General features: G+C 46.3%; 1 protein-coding gene across 1 annotated transcript; it reads right to left on the bottom strand.

Annotated features, from left to right (window-relative positions):
* Positions 1 to 468: 468 nt before the first annotated feature.
* On the bottom strand, positions 469 to 14,112 carry LOC119462473 (putative nuclease HARBI1). The gene is made up of 2 exons (XM_037723819.1): positions 13,660 to 14,112; positions 469 to 540 (listed from the first exon to the last, which is right to left on the bottom strand). Exons 1-2 carry the CDS (start codon positions 14,110 to 14,112, stop codon positions 469 to 471), a joined length of 525 nt encoding a protein of 174 aa, XP_037579747.1.
* Between the last annotated feature and the right edge of the window lie 7,478 nt (positions 14,113 to 21,590).

The raw sequence follows: 21,590 nt of genomic DNA, 5'->3' as shown, positions 1-21,590 counted from the left end.
TGATGTTTTCGCAGTCTACAGTGCTGGACCGCAGGTGTTATCTAGAAGTGGTATGCTTATTTAGAGCCGTGCTTTTCATTCATTCGATAAAAAAAAACGAATAAAAAACGCCTACTTGCGCCCTTTTGCAGGATTACAAAACAACTTCCGGTGCAGCTGCTTTTTTCTGAGTTGTGTTAGCATTTCTTTTTTCAATTCTGGAATAAACCACACATTTATAACATTTGTCCACATACGACGCGCAGCTTGTATTTCTTTCTGTGCATATTTAAAGCTGTTAGCACATTCCGTTGTTAAAGAACAGCGTCAAAACATGCATAAGGCGCTTGTATAATGCTTTCAAGCGGTTGGACAAGTAATTCACTGCAAGCACTGGAATTAAATGACACAGTTTAAACAATAGTTTACATATGTCCTGCGACGTTCCGGATTGAGCATGTAGAATCAGTGCTAAAGAATAAGCTTGATTCACTTGTTGACAATCTTGCCGCCAAAATTTGGAACAAGTTTGATGACCAGGGACTCGGCAACCTTGCTTCTCTAGCTGAAAGCGTGCGTTTCATGAGCGAACAGTATGAAACCTTCATAGCGACATTTATTGAATTCGTATCCAACCCGTCGTGGTTGCTCAGTGGCTATGGTGTTGGGCTGCTGAGCACGAGGTCGCGGGATCGCATCCCGGCCACGTCGGCCGCATTTCGTTGGGGGCGAAATGCGAAAACACCCGTGTACTTAGATTTTAGGTGCACGTTAAAGAGCTCCAGGTGGTCCAAATTTCCGGAGTCCCCCACTACGGCCTGCCTCATAATGAGATCGTGGTTTTGGCACGTAAAACCCCATTATTTATTTTAAATTAACTAAAATTAAAATTAATTTGTATCCACTAACACAGAAAAAACCTCACAGAATCAAGCATTAGAAAAAATAATCGACAACATGGAGCAGTACAGCAGGATGAATTACATCGAAATAAAAGGCATTCCATCATGGACAGGAAGAGCACTGCTCTGCAATTTTTAAGAAGGCTGCCGGTGCAACTGCGTGTCAAATTTCTTCTGGGCAAATTGACATTGTACATCGTGTGGCCAACAAGACGTCTCACAAGAACGTCGTTGTTCGCTTTTGTTCACTCAAGAAGAACGATGAATTTCTTCGCAAGAGTCGAAAAACTCGTCTACGCTGTTCCGGATATGCTTTTCTGGTAGTACTGATCATGCCATTTACATTACCGAACACCTCACAGTCGACAACAAACGCTTATTCAGCAAAGCTCTTGCACCAAAGAAACGGGAACAACTGGTAGTTTTCATGCACTGAAAACAGTCAGATTAAAGCCCGTATATCAAACAATACCACGGCCTTCTGAATCGACTGGGAGGCTGATTTCGCACCCAATACCAGGAATTAGGGACATTTCGTACAGTTTCCTTTTTTCGCCACCACGTGGCGTATCGACCTTAAAGAATTCGAAATTCCCGCCATGACGTATGCTATGACGCTCAACTAAAGAAAGCGCAATAAAAAGAAACACACCCTGAAGCTGTCGCTTCACCTCGGTGCTTGGAAACGAGCGCGCTTGTGTATCAGCGTTATTTCGAAGACGGCCAGCTACTTGCTCTACTGACAATGAATCGACGGTGTTGCTAGACACCTGGCCAGAAAGCTCGTCCGCTTTATGGAGAGATGTCTGGCCGAGATAAAGGCTCCCGCGAAGCTTCCATTGAATATGTAATTTTTTTTCTTGAGCACTTTTTATTTGTGCACCACTGTGGACATGGTCTTGCTTATACGTCAGGGTTCTGTTTCATCGGTTTCCTATAGAACTGGCGTGATACATTGTTTAAGAGGAAGCTTTAGCTCGGGCCTATCTTCGATGCCGGATACTCAAATACGCGTAAAATGCAGGAATGTTTTTATGAGAAAACCGCTGAACCGATTTGAATGAAATGTGTTGCATTTAAGAGGGAAAGTTAAATTGCAGAGACTGCAGCAAATAGAATTTTCGTTTAGATAGTGTAGTGTTTTCAAAGAATCGCAGGATGTTCGTAAATTTGAAAAAAAAATATAGAAGCATGAAGTTTCCAAATCCGCAGCTCAGCCATTAAAAACAAATATGGCATTTCTATAAACTGCACCCGTTGGAGCATCAAAAGCGAACAATTTTTTTGCTATACCTTAAAACTTACGTGAATTTCTTATAATGTTTGGAAGGGCTTTGCAAATGCAACATTCACAACATAGTGGTATATTTCAGGATGGTGTATGATATATGATTGCTATCCGTTTGGATGTATTATTAGGTGCAGTTTACAGAATTCCGATATCATTTTTAGCTGCTGAGGTACATAGCTCTATAAGCCAAGTTTTCTTTTTCGAAGTTTGGCAATTCTTTAAAATTTTACGTAAAAAAAGTAGACGGCCTATAATAAAATATCCCTTTCTGCAATCACTACATTTTAACTTTTTTTTCTAAATTCAACATAACTCATCAGATTTGGTGCATCGGTTGCTCTGAGAAACTATTGCCGATTTCCCATGTATTTCGATAGGAGCCCCCAAGCTCAATGTTCCCCCTAAGTTCGAGCTTGAATAATATACTTGTTGGCAAGATACGTTTGTAAACGTGCGATCGTGGCTTAATGAGCTAGAGCACCGGCGTACTGAGCTCAACGGCCGAGGATATGTTTGTAAAGCTTCTTGGGAAGGAATAGGAGAAAAGAAAGGGAGAAGGCTGGTATGTTATTCAGAAGCGTGTCTGGTTGGCTAAAAATTACTAAATGCTTTGGTCGTGATACCACCTCCAGGTTCCATCAGCATAATTTCTATTTCATTCGGCTAGTATTGTGCAATTATTGTCAATCAATCGAGATTAGAACACCGGCGTCATGGCATCGTATTCTGTCGCAATTATTTATCGCCATCACTTCAGAATCATCTCATCGTCGTCATGCCGTCGTCCTTATATGCCTTCGTCCTTCTATCGACATGATTCCTACCTCGTAATTCCATCGTCGTCACTGCATGCACCGTCGGCCTGCGGTCCTTGTTCTACCATTGTGGGGTAACATTGGCGAACGATGGGCATAACAAAGCGGGTCAATAAGGGAGACAGTGCATGGCCGCATATAGCCGAATCACTTGAAACATCAGGGGAAACACTGCGGATTCTAAATAAAGGTGTCTAAGCTAACACGGTGTGTCGCTTCTTGCTCGCTAGATTGTGTGAATGGTAATCGCATTAACTTCGATAATCATCTTAAAATGGGTTCTGCAGGAATTCTTTCGTCTTCGCGACACTAACTAACTCTTGTCTACATTGTTCCCAGCATATTAACACCTCGAATTCCTAGAGGTGATCGTGCTCAGGCATGTGATGGACGACCCGAAGTTTGATGGAGGTAGCTGTATGATTTCGACAGCGGCGCCGCCAATCGACACGGGGAAACACATTTGGATGGGTGGGAATAGCGGCGAAAAGCACACTTCCAGAGTTGCTAGGCATCACAGATTCGAATCAACCTGACAAAGAGTTAGAAATATATATGCATTGCAGTCGCGCTAAACAAATAAAAAACTATTGGATTGGTGTGAGACTCGCTGCACAAACATTCATTAGACTGTTTCAGGTAGCCGAGCTATCCTTAACGGGAATCAATGAGATGAGCTTCGATGGAGCTCGTTACATTTTTCAAAAGCGGAAGACGTGCCTAGGGGCAGAGTCGACTGCAATATTTTGTTGCTGCACAAAAATATCTATATTTTCGACGCGATCATTTTAAAGAAAAAACAAAAATTAAATAAGTTTTCAAGAATTACTTAGAGTACCTCGATAAAATTGTAGCAAATAAATTCTGAAAAGTTCATATGCAAATTTTTGGATCTTAAGGCACAGGGCAACTTACTACCGGTTTCCATTATTTTCTTGGTTATATTTTCAAGCGAGTTGAATAATCTGCCGTAGGTTAATTCACAATTAGCCCAGCTAATTAAACTGAGACTTTCAAGTGTATATTGTTCTTAGACAAATGCTTTAAGTCTACGCGGATGCTGCAAAATTTCTCAACATTGGGGAGGGGAATATGAAAAACAAAATAGAAATGCAGAGCATTTTATTGCCTCAGTAAATTTTTTAATGCTATTTCCGCTCGTTAAGTGGCTAGACCCTCGTGTTCGCAGCCTTGTATATGTTCTTGAAAGCACTAGGTGCGTTGTCTGCGAATTTACGTGAATAAGCAAGCAGATCATACTTTATTCTGGGCGGAGAAAAAAAAAACAAGGAAAGCCTAGGTTGTAGATGCACTGTACTGAAACACAATGAGACAGAGTCTAAATTTGCATATATTTCTAAACAAGGATGCCTAAATTATCCATTAAAAATTGACATAATTATAATGAAGCCGAATAAAGCAATAAAAATGGCATGTTCCGTGCGAAAATATGATGAGCGTTAGCCTTGTGGGTCAACAATTTCTGTTTAATGAAAAAAAAAGCTTCTAATGGCCGTGTATTATCGTATTCCAGAAAGCCATTAACGAGCGTATCTAAATTTACATTCGCGCCAAAATTATTGGCTCGAGTTCCATCACTGTATCCGAATGACTATATGAGATTCAAAAGTGAGATTAAATGGCAGGCCGCGGCGTGTGTGGTAGTGTTCACCTATGCCTTTGCTATAGTATGTTGCCGTACTCTTTAAAGCATGAGCATGGTGATCAACCGATGTGCTTTTCTACAACTTCATCCCTAAATGTAAGCCGGGGTTCTGCCACTCCCGGTGGTTGTTAGCCTGATCCCTCCCTATTTTCCTAACTGTCGATTGTATGGTTTGTTTTCATACCAAATATTCACATAATAATCTGTGCGTGTTCGGCTAGTAATGAAATGTTTATTTCTCTCAGTTAAATTATCAAGTAATCATCAAGAAGGGATGCAGGGCAAAAACCTGCTTTGATGCAGCTTGAAGACCACCCGGCGGCCGTTGATCACATGACAGTATCTTCACAATAATCGAGAACTCCAGCTATCTTCGCATAGGCAAAAAGGCTAATGGGTCGAACAGAACCGGGCCGGCCAAAGTATGGTACTTTCGGGCTCGGGTCCAGCCCGGACTTGAAAAACCGGCCCGTGCAGTGCTCTACTTCAGATAGTCTGATCAGCAGATTCCCATACCGTCCCGTAGTAGTGACGTTGAAGTAAACAGTCGTAAAACTGTGTATGACAAAACTGATTCTTTGTTGGGCGGAAGATGTGCCAACAAAAGCAAGCTACACCCGAAGCACAACGAAAGCGGCGATTACAGTCGGCGATCGTCGAAATCTGATCAGCGGCGAAACGCGTCGGCTTTTATACATATGAGTCATTGAAGGCCCCAGAATAATGCCTGGTACCCGTATGTCTTGAAGAAAGTTCTAGATACTTCGCGTCGCTCATACAATCAGATTACATGAGCGTCGGTGACAAGAGACAACGGATAGAAGCATCGATAACGTTCGAGAAACTTCCGATACAAGCAGGCGCGTCCTGTGCCTAGCGATAACGTTTAACATTTGTTAGCCGGTGAAAAGCGGTCACCGGTGAAAGATAAACATGTATACGTATCCATACCCTCCCTTAAAAAGCATAGTCCCGATGATACAAACAAGAAAGCGAAAACAAAACCACGCGTACAGAGAACGAGAGAGAGAGACAGAAAAACTAAACAAACAACTAGAAAGTAGCAAAGTACCGAAGTTCTTTAGCGGGCATAGAAAGGCTTAGAAAGACGCACCACGTAGATGACTTCAGGTCCTGCCCGGCGCCGCTGTACGAAATGCCGTCTGGCACGACCTCATAGTCCAGTGCGCCAATATGTCGGATTATCTTGTATGGTCCGAAATAGCGACGTAACAATTTCTCTCTAAGTCCTCGACGGCGAATCGGACTTCAGACCCAAACACGGTCGCCGGGCGGGTACGCGACGTAGCGTCGTCGAAGATTGTAGTGTCGGCTGTCGGTCCTCTGCTCGTTCTTGATGCACAGGCGGGCGAGCTGTCGACTTTCTTCGGCATGCTGCAAATAGCTGGCAACGTCGAGATTTTCTTCGTCTGTGACGTCCGGTAGCATGGCATCAAGCGTCGTTGCCGCGTTCCTTCCGTAGACCGTTGAACGGCGCCACGTGCGTCGTTTCTTGCACGGCCGTGTTGTATGCGAAGGTCACGTGCGGAAGGATGGCACCCCACGTCTTGTGTTCGACGTCGACGCACATCGCTAGCATGTCCGCGATGGTCTTATTTAGGCGCTCGGTGAGGCCATTCGTCTGCGGGTGGTAGGCGGTGGTCCGGCGATGACTTGTGTGGCTGTATCGCAGGATGGCTTGAGTTCTGCCGTAAAGGCCGTAGGTTTGTCGGTGATGATGACTTCTGCGGCACCATATCGCAGGAGGGTGTGTTCTCAACGAAGAATCGGGCTACCTCGGCGGCGCTGCCTTTGGGCAAGGCTTTTGTTTTGGCGTAGCGGGTGAGGTAGTCCGTAGCTACGCCGATCCATTTATTCCCGGACGTCGACGTCGGAAAAGGCCCCAGTAAGTCCATCCCGATCAGCTGGAACGGTCGGCGAGGTGGCTCGATCGGCTGTAGAAGTCCGGCTGGCCTTGACGGCGGTGTTTTGCGTCGCTGACAGTCTCGGCATGTCCTTACGTAATGGGCGACGTCGGCAGAGAGGCGAGGCCCGTAGTATTTTTCTTGTATCCTCGCGAGCGTGCGGGAAAAACCGAGGTGTCCAGCCGTTGGGTCGTCATAGAGAGCTTGCAGAACCTCTGGACGCAATGCTGAGGGTACCACGAGGAGGTAGTTGGCTCGAAGAGGCGAGAAGTTCGTCTTTAATAGAATGTCGTTTTGCAAGAAAAACGACGCCAATCCTCGCCTGATCACCTTGGGCACAATGACGGTCTTGCCTACCAGGTAGTCTACAAGGCTCCTTAGTTCCGGGTCAGCTCACTGTTGTTGGGTCCCAAGAAAGTGTCGTCATCCTGGTCGTCCTGTGGCGGCGGTTCGACGGGGGCACGAGACAAGCAGTCGGCGTCAGAGTGCTTTCGCCCTGACTTGTACACGACCGTGATGTCGAATGCTTGAAGTCTCAGACTCCATCGTGCGAGGCGACCTGAAGGATCCTTCAAGTTAGCTAGCCAACACAAGGCGTGGTGGTCGCTCACAACTTTGAAGGGCCTGCAATGGAGGTAGGGGCGAAACTTTGATGTGTAGCCCAGATGATGGCGAGGCACTCCTTTTCGGTTGTGGAATAATTTGTTTCCGGCTTCGACAGCGACCAGCTAGCGTAACTTACAACCCTTTGTAGTCCGTCAGTCCTCTCCACAAGCACGGCGCAGAGTCCTACGCTATTTGCATCGGTCTGCACTTCGTTTTCGTCGAAATTTGCATGTATTGGCGGCGATTGCAGGCGTCGCTTCCGTTCTTCAAATGCTTCGACTTGCGGCGTCTCTCACTTGAACTCGACGTCGGCCTTCGTGAGGTACATCATTGGCTCAGCGATCCGTGAAAAATCCTTGACGAAACGCCTGTAATAGGCGCGCAGTCCAAGGAATCTACGGACTGCCTTCTTGTCGGTGGGCGGAGCAAAGTCAGCGATGGCCGCAGTTTTCTGTGGGTCAGGGCACACTCCAGATTTGTTGATGACGTGGCCCAAAAACAAGAGCTCCTCGTATGCAAAGCGGCACTTTTCTGGCTTTAACGTGAGTCCGGAGGTCTTGAGTACTTGAAGAACTGTTTGAAGGTGCCGGAGGTGTTCCTCGAAGCTTGAGGCAATCAACGACGTCGTCCAAATAGACCGAGGCAAGTCTCCCACTTCAAGCCTGCCAGTACATTATTCATGACGCGTTGGAAAGTTGCAGGTGCCGAGCAAAGACCTAAACGGCATGACCTTGAACTCGAACAGTCCGTCTGGTGTTATAAAGGCAGTCTTCTCCCGGTCCCTCTCATCGACTTCGACTTGCCAGTAGCCGGTTTTGAGGTCCATTGACGAAAAACTTTGCGTTGTAGAGTCGTTCCAAGGCGTCGTCAATACGTGGGAGAGGGTATACGTCCTTCGTGATTTTATTGAGGTGACGATAATCGACGCAAAAAATTAGCGTTCAATCTTTCTTCTTTACTAACACCACGGGGGACGCCCACGGACTCTTGGACGGCTGGATGATGTCGTCCCGTAGCATTTCGTCGACTTGTTGCCTTATGGCCTCGCGTTCGCGCGCCGAAACTCGGTAGGGGCTCTGACGGAGTGGGCCGATATATTCGTCGGTTATGATGCGGTGCTTGGCGACAGGGGTTTGTCGAACTTTTGACGACGACGAGAAGCAGTCCTTGTATTGCAGGAGCAGAGCTTTTAGCTGTTCTTTCTTATGATTGGGGAGGTTCTGATTGACGTCGAAAGTTGGTTCAGGTACTACAGTCGTCGTTGCAGGTGTACTAGAATCAGTGAAGGCGAAAGCACTGCTGGCTTGTACTATTTAATCGATGTAGGCGACCATGGTGCCTTTGTTAATGTGCTTGTATTCGTGGCCGAAGTTCGTGAGCATCACTCTTGCTTTCCCTTCACGTAGCTCAGCTATGCCTCTAGCAACGCAAATTTCATGGTCGTGCAGTAAGTGATAATAGCCCTCGATGACACCCTCCATGTCTGCAGGCACTACGGTACCGACGCAAATCCTTACGCTGGAGCGAGGCGGAACGGTGACTTGTTTTTCTAGCGCATTCAAGGCATGGTAACTGATGTTTGTATCCGGTGGTATCGCATTGTGCGTTGAAAGCGTTGTCGACTTGGACCTTAAGTCGGTGACTGCACCGTGTTGGTTTAGAAAGTCCATGCCTAGGATAACATACCTGGAGCCGTGCTGCGGGATTAAGAAGCTCGCCGGATAAGTGCGGTTGTTTATCGGGACTCGAGCTGCGCAGATTCCAGCCGGCGTTATTAGGTGTCCTCCCGCTGTCCGGATATCGGGTCCTTGCCACGCCGTTTTCACCTTCTTCAACTTGGCGGCGAACTCGCCACTGCAGACAGAATAGTCGGCTCCAGTGTCGACCAGAGCGGTGACATTGACCATCGAATCGCACGTCTAGATCGGTAGACCATCGTCTGGCGTTACGGATAAGTCGTGGCGTCGGATCACGGCTGCGTCGGCTTGCTCCGCTGCTGCTACGTCGCGTTGGTAGGTCTACTTCCGGCGGCGAAGTGTTGTCGTCAAGGCTCTTGCCAGGCTCTATGCTGATACCTCGTCATGATGATTCGCGAATCTAGTTCGTTGGCGGCGGAGTATCTTCAGCATTGCGTCGTACAGCAACCGCACCTCCATCGGTTGCTGCCTTTAGTTTCCCGGGTGAGGGCTGGGAGATCGGCCCCGGGTTGGGCCGGCATACAGCCGGCGATGCGGTCGATATGTAGCGGCCTGGTGACGGCGAGCGTGAGGGTTCTCGTGGTTGTCACTGGGCTCTGGCGAGGTAGTCGGCGCGTGAGCATCACTCTTGCTTTCCCTTCACGTAGCTCAGCTATGCCTCTAGCAACGCAAATTTCACGGTCGTGCAGTAAGTGATAATAGCCCTCGATGACACCCTCCATGTCTGCAGGCACTACGGTACCGACGCAAATCCTTACGCTGGAGCGAGGTGGAACGGTGACTTGTTCTTCTAGCGCATTCAAGGCATGGTAACTGATGTTTGTATCCGGTGGTATCGCATTGTGCGTTGAAAGCGTTATCGACTTGGACCTTAAGTCGGTGACTGCACCGTGTTGGTTTAGAAAGTCCATGCCTAGGATAACATCCCTGGAGCCATGCTGCGGGATTAAGAAGCTCGCCGGATAAGTGCGGTTGTTTATCGGGACTCGAGCTGCGCAGATTCCAGCCGGCGTTATTAGGGGCGCGATCTTGTACGCGTTCCAAAATGGAAGGGAGGCGTTCCGTTCCATCGAGCCGCACACAATTGGTCAATTTCAACCGCGACGTTCAAATTGACCAATCGTGTGCGGCTCGATGGAACGGAACGCCTCCGTTCCATTTTGGAACGCGTACAAGATCGCGCCCTAGGTGTCCTCCCGCTGTCCGGATATCGGGTCCCTGCCACGCCGTTTTCACCTTCTTCAACTTGGCGGCGAACTCGCCACTGCAGACGGAATAGTCGGCTCCAGTGTCGACGAGAGCGGTGACATTGACCATCGAATCGCACGTCTACATCGGTAGACCATCGTCTGGCGTTACGGATAAGTCGTGGCGTCGGATCACGGCTGCGTCGGCCTGCTCCGCTGCTGCTACGGCGCGTTGGTAGGTCTACTTCCGGCGGCGAAGTGTTGTCGTCAAGGCTCTTGCCAGGCTCTATGCTGATACCTCGTCATGATGATTCGCGAATCTAGTTCGTCGGCGGCGGAGTATCTTCAGCATTGCGTCGTACAGCAACCGCACCTCCATCGGGTGCTGCCTTTAGTTTCCCGGGTAAGGGCTGGGAGATCGGCCCCGGGTTGGGCCGGCATACAGCAGGCGATGCGGTCGATATGTAGCGGCCTGGTGACGGCGAGCGTGAGGGTTGTCGTGGTTGTCACTGGGCTGTGGCGAGGTAGTCGGCGATGTCACGTGGCCGCTCGCCAAGCTGTAGATGTGGCGCGTTGACGGCGAACCCTTGCAGGCCCACAAAAGCAAGCTACACTCGAAGCACAACGAAAGCGGCGAACGTCGAAATCTGATCAGCGGCGAAACGCGTCGGGTTTTATACATGAGTCATCGAAGGTCCCAGAATAATCCTTGGTACCCGCGTGTCTTCCAAAAAGTTCTAGATAATTCGAATCTCTCATGCAATCAGATTACATGAGCGTCGGTGACAAGAGACAACGGATAGAAGCATCGATAACGTTCGAGAGACTTCCGATACAGGCGCGTCCTGCGCCTAACGATTACGTTTAACGTTTGTAAGCCGGTGAAAAGTGGTCACCGGTGAATGATAAACATGTATACGTGTCAATACGATTATGTAAGATTGAGTAAAGCAGCTTAAGACGTAACCTGCTTTCCTGTTCAAGCAAAACAATCCAGTCAAGTTTTTTCCTCTTGCACTTTGAAAGCGGTTGTATATCCCCACGTCGAACAGTGTCGCGACGGATTGTACTTTTTCTAAAGCATTATTATGCAAAAAAATTAATTGTAGGGCTTTACGTGCCAAAACCACGATCTGATTATGAGGCGCGCTGGGGTGGGGAACTCCGGATTAATTTAGTCTACCTGGGGTTCTTTAACGTTCATCCACTGGTGCATTGATACGCACATCAGAAACCACATTCAACGCAGAGCATGCATACACCATTATTGGTAAAACTTGTTTTTTACGCTGCTCTTTTACGTTAATACTTATGTGTTTTAAACTTTGTTGCAAGAAGTCAAGGGCATGCCCTGCATTTCTAACTACGGTATAACATGTAATGACCAGGAGCCATCCTCTGACAGCATAAGGCCTAAATATTTCACTGCTGAATTATTTTTTTTATTTCAACTGGCCACTTAACAAATACTTATATCTCATTTTGTTACACTTTTCTAGTGAAGGTAATGTGTACATAATTATTTGTGTTTAGGGACATGCTATTAGTGACACACCATTTTTATACTCGCTTCAAGTCGGCCGCCAATAAAAACAGTGACTCATTAGATGCCCTTGCAAACAGTACACAATCATCCACAAAAATTGTATCCCGGTTCGATAATATCACACATATTGCTAATAAAAAACCTTGCACTCGGCCGCGCAATGCTTGAAACAGCGAAGCTGTGTGATCGTAGCCCAGCTTTTCCCGGAAGCGCACGCGAACTTTTCATCTTATCACTCATGTAGATGATAATTTCTGTTCGTGCGTCTCGGACTTACGGCCGACACTGCGCGTTGCACAGCGCAGCTTGCAACAACGACACCGCGTTCCAATGCCGACATCGCGTTCAAGGAGACCCGCTCCGTGAATGCGTCGCTCTCTCTCTCTCTCTCTCTCGTTCTCATAGGACGCAAAACCTCTTCACCTCGCAGAACACGAGTATACAAACGCGCCAGCTGTGAACGTATACGACGACGCTCGAACGCAATGCAGCCGTCGTGCAGCACGAACATGCGGCACGGGCCGTCGGTGCTGCCAGATTGCACTCCGGCGATGATGGCCTGCAAGGAATCGTTGCGATTTTGTTCAGCGCGCATGTCGCACATGTCAGTGAAAGCCAACACGCAGGTCTCCGCATCATGTGCAACACGATCAGGAGGATCCACGGGATGACGAGAGAGGCAGTCAGCGTCATTGCGCAGACGTCTAGACTTGAAGATGACAATAAAATAAAATTCCTGGAGCCGCAAAGCCCAGCGACCAAGCCCTCCTGTCGGGTCCCGGAGGGAAGACTGCCAGCAGGGGGCATGGTGGTCTGTAAAGACCAAAAACGCGCGGCCGTACAAATATTGCCGAACTTGGAGACAGCCCACACTAAAGCCAAGCACTCACCCTCGGTGATGGAGTAATTCCTCTCAGAAGGTGACAGCAGGCGGCTGGCGTAAGCTATCACGCACTCGGTACCATTCTGCTGCTGGGCGAGAACAGCACCGATGACCACTGGTGTCAGTGTGGACTTTGGTCGGTGCAGATGGATCAAAGTGGGCAAGTATGGGAGGGGTGGTCAGAAAGCCGATGAGAGCGGCGAACGCGTGGGCCTGCTCCGGGCCCCATGAGAAAGGCGTGTTCTTCTTTAAAAGATCTGTCAAAGGGCGAGCAAAGTCGGCGAAGTTTTTGAAGAAACAGCGAAAGTAAGAACACAGGCCGACGAAGCAGCGCACGTCAGAAGCAGAACGAGGGACAGGGAAACTGCGAACGGTGCGAACTTTATCCGGATGTGGTTGTACACCGGTTGCGTTAACGAGATGTTAGCAAGGACATGACAATACTTCAAGAATTGTTTCAGATATGAAAACATTACATGCTGATAGTCTTGTTGAACCATATGCCGTGTTGTGCCATGGCCAATCAAATGAGCCCTCGTTGGCCATTGCCTGTGATGCAAAAGTGTGTGGAAATATGCAGGACTAACATTACATTTGTCACCAATTCAGCAACAGCTCTACCACAGCAGTTTCAATCATTGTACCTAAACCTACCTGTCTTGATAAATTACATTAATTAAAATATGATTTCTCGCCCCAATAACATGTACGTACGGCAGTGGCATAGTAGGTGCACCCGAAATATCTTCCCAAGACTAGTTTCGTCAAAATTCTCAATCATAAATAGATGTTTCATGCATCTGAAAACATGAACACTATTTTTTCACAAACAGTCACTGTCTGTGTGAATTAAAGAAGTGCATTCTCGTCGTCGAACGCATCAGCTCCAATTTGGCATCTTCAGCCTTGGCGCTCGAACTAATGTGTGCTTCTCCTTGTACAACCCTTTTTAATTGGTTCAAATTTGGTAGTCACTGTTTTGAAGTAATTATTTAGCACAGAATGAGTATCTGACCAGCACTGCACGCAGATTATCGCGTACCCTCTCCGAAATTGAGAAGCGTGATTTCTAGGCACGAACACGCTTTTGAACAACGTTGCAAAAGCTAATTTTAAAAATGCCCTGCCAGCGCCGGCGAGCGTTTGCAAACAATGAACTCACCTGTACGTTCACTGAGAACACTCCTTTCCGCTTGCGAAACACCTCCGCTTCATCGCCGCCGGGGCTTTTTATGCGCACGTGGGTGCAATCAATGCATCCCGTAACTCCCGGGAAATCGTCAATTTCGAAAAAGTCGCGCATTACCGAAGCAAACTGCGACAACTCCGGGAAATGCACAAGTTTGCGGAACAGATGTCGCGCGATGAGGCGCGTCACCTTGTCGACGGCTCCGCACACTGTCGGCTGTGAAACGTTGATCAGATCTCCAGTGACAATCTGGAAGCTGCCGGCGCCGTAAAATCTGAGGGCCAGGAGCAGCTGCAGCATCGGCGATAGAGGCAGTCCCCGGCTGTTGCCGCTTGCTTCCAGCGGTAGCAACAGCTGCAGCTCTCGCACAGTTTCCTTGGAGAATCGGTAGCGCAGGAGGAACTGCTGGTTATTGTACAGCTCCATCAGGTTTTCCCTATCGCGAAGCAGTCGCCGCGGCACTCTTGGCAGTGCATAGACTGCACCGAAGACGATATCGCAAGCGCGAGATCTATAGTCGAACGCGTCGATCATACGCCCCGCCATCTTTGACTGCGCCGCGAGTACTGCAAGTCGAGTCAAAGGTAGGTGCGGGGCTGCCTTGGAATTCGCCACGACTTGATCGCGTCAAGTTCGCTTCAAGAGGGCGCTTCAAGTCGAGACAGGTTTATGAAATGGATTGACGCCGCTTCAAGCCTGTTGGAAGTCAAGTTCGAGTCAAGTCACGTTTATGAATTCGGGGGTAAGACAGCCAAACCCGCCACGACGGAAAGCAGTGGCGGGAACGTCAGTGACGGTCACGAAGGGGATACCACTGACGCGGCCGCGGGAGAAAACAACAAAGACAAGGGCAAAGTTAAGACAGGAGGGGAGGGCGTTGTGACCTCGGGGGCAGCTTTCGGCGGTGAGGTTGAAGAAAAGCGTCGAGTTGTCTTTGTTGGGGATTCCAACATGCGTAAGGTAGAACCGGCGGAAACAGAGAGGGTAGGTGCAGGCGAACGAGTCCAGGTTAGCGCGCTTCCGGGAAAACCGATTAGAGAGGTGATAGCGAGAGCCAAGGAACGCATGTGGATGATGATGATGATGATTTATTGGCATCCCCTTTGAAACGGGGCGGCGACAAATAGTCACCTAGCCTGCTTGATTTAATCAGGTATACTATACATGTTCTTTATCTAGCATTTTTGTATACCTCTCATTATTATTTTTCTTTTTCAAAAAATTACCTTGTGTCGCTGCCTATGATTTTAAGAGATCAGGTCGTATCCATCTTTTCCCTGCTTTTTTTCCACCAGTACTCCAATCGTCTCTTGCTGATCTCTACGGCTGATCTGTTTATATTTCCTTCCACTTTGAAACCAAGCGCTTCTGGGAGTTGCACGTTACCTACGGTTCTCGCTGGGTGGATCCCGTCGCATTCCATCAGGATGTGCTGAGTGGTTTCTGGATCTTTACTGCAGCATGCACATGTCTCATCTAGTTCCGAATATTTGTTCCGATATGTTTTCATCCTTAGGCAACCGGCTCGAGCCTCAAATAGCAAGGCACTGCCCTTTGTGTTATCGTACAGATTTTCCCTTCTAATTTCTTTCTTCTCATTCTTGTAAATCTCCATTGTCCTTTTTGTTTCCATTCTTTGCATCCAATTCACGGTCTCTATTTCTCTCACTTTCTTTCTGATGACTCCAGGTTGTCTATTTGCAGTTTCGATTATCCTGTACTTGGTTGCCAACTTCCTTGACTTCTTCCTCCATTCTGTGTCTACGCTTTTCATGTAGAGATACTTGTGCACTTTAGCCGCCCATTTATTTTCATCCATGTTCCTGAGCCTTTCTTGAAAACCAATTTTGCTTTGTGCTTCTCTGACTTCAAAAGAGGCCCTGCAATGCCTCATTTGTGGTATTACCGTCGGCTCCCAAAGCCAACCGGCCTACTGATCTTTGGTTAACTTCCAAACCCGATAAAATATCCGATTTTAAGCATAGAATGGCATTTGCGAAAGTTAGAGCTGGCACCATTACTCCTTTCCAGATTCCACGCACCACCTCATAGTTAACGTGGCCCCAGTGTGCTCTGTGTTTCATTATTGCTGCATTCCGCTTCCCCTTTATTTTCAGATTATCTTGGTGGTTGCTTGAGTAATTCTTTCCTTCGTTTATGTGTACGCCGAGGTACTTATATTGCTTCACTATGGGTATTACTTGCTGTTGAATTGACACCACGAAGTTACTCGTGTGTTCATTAAAGATCATAATTCCTGATTTCTCTGTGCTAAACTTAAGGCCTAGATTTGTCGCTGCATTCCCACAGATATTCGCAAGTATCTGTAAATCTTTTTTATTGTCCGCTAGTAGCACAATGTCGTCTGCGTACATCAGTCCAGGGACCTTCTGTTGCACCATTTGTCCATTACGGATGTAGGATAAATCAAAACCTAATTCGCTGTTTTCCAGTCGTCTTTCTATGCCGTTGACGTAAAGCGTGAACAACAATGGTGACAGAGGGCATCCTTGCTTCAATCCTTGGTGAATTCCCACCATTTCATTTCCTTTTCTACCTTTCCATACCACTTGTACTTGGTTGTCTCTATATATCTCCCTCAGCAGCTCCACGAAATCGTCATCTATGCCTTCGTATTGAAGAATATCCCACAACAATTCCCTGTCTACGTTGTCATAAGCTCCTTTAATATCTAGAAATGGTATCCATAAAGGTCTTTTCTGAGCTACTGAAATCTCTATGCACTGAGTTAGTACAAACATATTGTCTTCTAAGCGTCTGCCTGGCCTGAACCCATTCTGTAGTTCCCCCAGTACATCGTTTTTCTCCACCCACTTTGACAGTTCTAATTTTATGGCTTGCATTGCCATTCTATATATCACCGACGTTACTGTAACTGGCCTGTACGAGCTCGTCTTATCCTTATCTCCTTTGCCTTTGTAGATGAGATTCATCTTGCTTTCACGCCATCCAACGGGAACAATGGTGTGGGGCACAATGGAGCAGAGACACCTAGTGGTGATAATGGGCGGAGTGATTGACGTACTGCACGGACGAGGGGCAGGGATCACAAAGAAAACAGTCAAAGAGGTCACCGACCTGCGGAATGTTTCAAAGGAAGTACAAATCGCGGTGTGCACGGTGCCAGAGGTTGAAAGGCAGGGTTATGAAATTGAAAGGGCAGTTCTTGCAGTAAACAGGGAAATTTGGACTCTAGCTAAAGCAATGAATTTTACGGTCATTGACATCAACCGAGAAGTGCGCCGAGCAGGCCGCGAAGACGCTTTTGTGCGTGACGGGATACATTTTTGTGAAAGTGTAGCAACACCGGTCGGACGTCGATTCGCGGCGGGAGCTGTAGGTTTTTGAGGTGGGCCCCAGGCAATCTGTAAGCAAGAATAAGTATTGAACTTAGCCAAACACCAGTAACGGGCCGAATTAGACGACCAGGAGTCAGGAAAAGACGCAGGAAGGATAAGAATAGAGAAGGTAAAATTTGCTACATTAACATGCAGGGTGGCCGCAAGCAGGAAAAATGGCTGGAAATTCAAACGCAGCTGAATGATGAAGCGAGCGTGTACGCCTTGACCGAAACGATTCTACGATATTTGGAGCATCCACCTGTTATTGACAATTTTGTATGGGAAGGGTGCAACAGAATGACCAGGTCAAGGAAAGGCGTAGGCGTACTAATTAGGCGAGGTCTAAAGTGGCGAAGGGTAAACGAGACATGTAAAGAGCATTTATGGATTAGCGTCACATGGGCAAGGCAAAAAGACGTGGCTGGGAGTAGCTTACCTACACTCTTAGCACGGTAACGTTTACTAAAGGGGTATATTCTCACAAATTTGTGCACCTATAAAGAAAAGTTACGTAGTAACCTTTATTTAAGTAACCTTTAATAAAGGGCATACTTACACAAATTTGTAACCTATAAGTTGGACATAAAATTGTAACCTTTACTTAAGTAACGTTTAATAAAGGGGCATATTCTCACAATTTTGTGCACCTATAAAATAAAAGACTACGTGTACCTATACTAAAGGTTACTATATAGTAACGTTTAGTATAGGTACACGTAGCCTTTATGTATGTAACCTTTCGTGTAGACATACAGTCTTGCACGGCTTCACACGTGCGTCCTTCTGCGCATGTCCATGAATTTAGGACATTGATTCTTCGGCCAACCACCAAACTTCCCCGCAATGCACTAGCGTAACTCACTGAGCAGAACTTCATAAAAATTCTACTTCAAATGATCGGCCGAATTTCTACAACTTTCGGTTACCAACGTCAGGAGGATACTCGCTTCTGAAAATATAGGCATTTAAGGCACTTAGTCATAACTTCTCTGCTGGGTTATATTAGCGCTTTGGTCAAGGTTAAAGCACTACTATAACTCAGCAGGAAAATTACGACTAAGTGTCATAAAAGCTTATGTTATCGGAAAAAAGGTGTCCTTTCGACGTAGCTAACCGAAAGTTGTTGAACTTTGGCTGATCTTCCGAAATAGAATTTTTCTGAAAACGCTGCTCAGGGAGTTACGCTAGTGCTCTGCAGTGAAGTTCAATGGGTGGCCGAAAGAGCAATGTGCAAAATTAATGTGCATGCGCAGAAGGACGCGCGGGTGACAACGTGCAAGACTGGATGCCTATACGAAAGATTACAAAAAAAAGGTTCCTAAAAATGGCCGCAGGGATTATGCCCTAATTTCTTGGATATGACTCATTGTCGAAAACTAAAAATTATTCAGGTCTTAAGAAAAATGACATTTTATTGCTGTGAAAACTTCATAGCGGCGACAGACAGCATTTGCACGATAGTCAATACATTTGGAGACAAAATTTTACTAATTAGTTTTTTTCATTTCTTTGGAGACATGTAATTGCATACTGAAGGCTGCCACTACTGAAAGCATACCGATTTGCCATAATTGTGCCTGGCACCAAATTAGAGAAATTTAATCTGCAATGAAGTGCGTTGTTGTTTCAGTTATTCTTTCTGCACAACCTGCAGCAAAATTCTGTAAATATCTCAGCTAGAACAGCAATGCATTTTATGCCATGTTTGCTGCAGAATTCTGTAAATATCTCAACTGGAAGAGCAATGCATTTTTTGGCATGTTCGCAGTGTGTGTTTTTGAGACTATTCTGTGGCAGAATGCTTCCAGCAACCGGATATGGAGTGCTGATTGACCAGCTCTGCCGTTAACTACGATTGTTTATTTACATGCTAATCAGTCAAACATTGGTAATATTCGTACTAATGATGATCATTCGTGTTTATTGGCGCAATTCGTACTAATGATTATTGCTGAAATTCTGTTGCGATGACTATAAAGCTTGTTCCGCAGAAATCAACATTTCGTCTCAAATTCTCTTTTTTAATATTCAAGGACAGACTGGTCAACTACGTGCAAACCTTTGCCACCTTGCTATTTTACAGCGCAGGTCATTTACACAAGGCAGCTTCCAGGAATTAGTATAGAATGCACGATGCATCAAGACAGTTGTACCTTTTGAAAAAAGCTGGCACATACTTGGTAATTTTGGAATAAATGTGCAAGACACAAAATAATTGATAAAATACACAGTATGTTGCTTTTGTATAGGTGAATGCATCGTATACAGGTTCGTCCCACAACATATTTCTTTGCTGCGGGCCATGGTGAAAGTTTTTTTTTGCAAAAAGTATCATGTCGTCATCCCATGATAGTGAGGTTTCTAATAATTATATTTTGCACAAGTGGAAAGTATATCTGAAAAGGCGGCACATTTCAGAATGAATACGCATTTCAGCATGCAACATCTTTTGTATCGAAAAAAACATTATAGAGGTATGAGACGGCAGCACCCACATTCTGGAAATGATGTGAGTAGCAGCTGCGACAAGGAAAGCTGACACAAAACATTTAGTGAAAATGTTATGATTACTTTATTTGCATATACAAAACAAGGTAACTCAAAGCTTTCCCTTCACAAGCAAAATTACATTTTGCCTTGGTCTGTTTTCTTCTTCACGGCCATGAAGCAATAATGAAAAAACCTCTGAGTACGGCGCTCCCTGCCAGCACAAATTTCTACAGCATCACGAGGAATGGGGCAAAAAAAGAGAAATATTGAAGATTCGTGTACAATATGTTCAAATACAAATACATATAAGTTTTAGACTTCCACGAGGAGGACGATCTCATCCCTGTTGCTAGCACAATCATGTCTCTTTGGTGCTAGTATGTCAGTTGCTAATTCTCCGATCTCCTTGCTGTGTAGTAGAGCCTACAACGACAGAAAAGTAATTTTACAATCTCATAGTTACTTGTTAGCGTCGCCCTGCAAACAACAGCTATTACCATGTAATGAAAGAGACATAAATAAACCACAAACAGATGAAAAACTACCACAGAACAAATAATTAAACACGCCTAAGGCGAATATACTCTTCTGTCTAGGAAATGTCGGTAACAATAAAAATTAAACATTAAAAAACAACGAAAATGAATTCTCAAGTCAGTTCGTACCCCCTCCAGTCCAAGTACAAAAGTCAACACCGCAATAATGTGACAGTTTAACAGTCAAAACGCCATATCAAGTGATCACAAACTGAACTGAACAGCACAAAACACGAGTTCCGTGCATGAGGTCAATGTTGTGCGTCCGCACAAAAGTGCAACATAAACTTGAGATTTAAGAATAACCAACACGGTGACTGATAGTGATAAAAAAATATTAAAACAACAGTGTTTATGAAGCGAGCAAGTAGTTTACTTAAATAACACTGAACAGTGCTAGCATGAGCTTGAATTGACGGTGAAATTTACGACAGACACACACCAGCAAATAAATAGTTGAACAGGAAGCATTGCTTACCTAGGTCACATTTATTGCTGTCTTCGGCATTCATTACAGCAGTCACAACACAAACGATGTTCACCACTCTCAGGTAAGCGAAGAACGTTTACCGCTGGCCATCGGCAATGCGTCTCGTTGCAGCGGCCACGCAGCATGCCAAACAAGTCTGTGCTCCACGCCCGGCGTCATGGCTTCTTTTCAGTGGCGCGCGCGCCTTTAGGAGTCTTTTTAGTAACTATACCACCCGTCACGAGTGACTCAGACACACAACACGCTTGGTAAACTCACGCCACCAAATCCGAGAGCGGAAAAACGTGCTTAAAGCGATGAAACGAAGCGCGACACGACCGTTTCAAAACGGCACCACCGGCGATACTCTTCCCGGCATGCATCGCGAGAGCTGCGCAATGCGAAGGAGATATGACAGCACTCATGTTTGGCTGAAGCTGAATCGCGTTTGATTACGCCCCGCATCTAGCGCAACTAAAGATAATAATCAAACTATAGTTCCGTCAAAGTATCACAAGACCATATATATATCAAGACGCTAATATTTTAATGTTTCAGGATGTTGCTGTTCGTTTGTATTTGTATGTTTTCTCCCTGCTCATTTGGCCGGCCGCCATTGTGGCCTCCCACCGCAAGCGCACGTTCATCTCTCTACGAGACCTTACTGGAGCGGCTGTCGCCCGCTGTCATGTGAATGAAACGGTGTCTTTCTCGCGCGTTAGTGAGCGGCCAAAATTGGTGCGTGTCTGGCGTTCTCTAATGAACCCAACATTTGCTGTAATTTAGGAACCACTCTCTCTAATACGTCAAAAATACAAAAAAAAAGAAAGACAAGAAGAAAAAGAAAGCGCGGTGGCCTCAGTTGCAGTGTACAAGTAAGTCTGATTACGAAGAATCTTTCTCGCCCTGCAGATTAGTTATTCGACCTGCTCTAGGCTTTGATTCTCTCGGTCGTCGATCTTTTACAGTACTCTAGCGTGCGCCCACGTGCGACCTTCAGTGTGCGCCCGCTGCTAGTGGGTGTCGCGTTTCAGGAGAATGTAAAAC

This window comes from Dermacentor silvarum, chromosome 8 (genome assembly GCF_013339745.2).
Source record: "Dermacentor silvarum isolate Dsil-2018 chromosome 8, BIME_Dsil_1.4, whole genome shotgun sequence".
Taxonomy (NCBI): Eukaryota; Metazoa; Arthropoda; class Arachnida; order Ixodida; family Ixodidae; genus Dermacentor; species Dermacentor silvarum.
The sequence above is the reverse complement of the archived record's forward strand: the minus strand, read 5'-3'. Positions and strand labels throughout refer to the sequence as shown.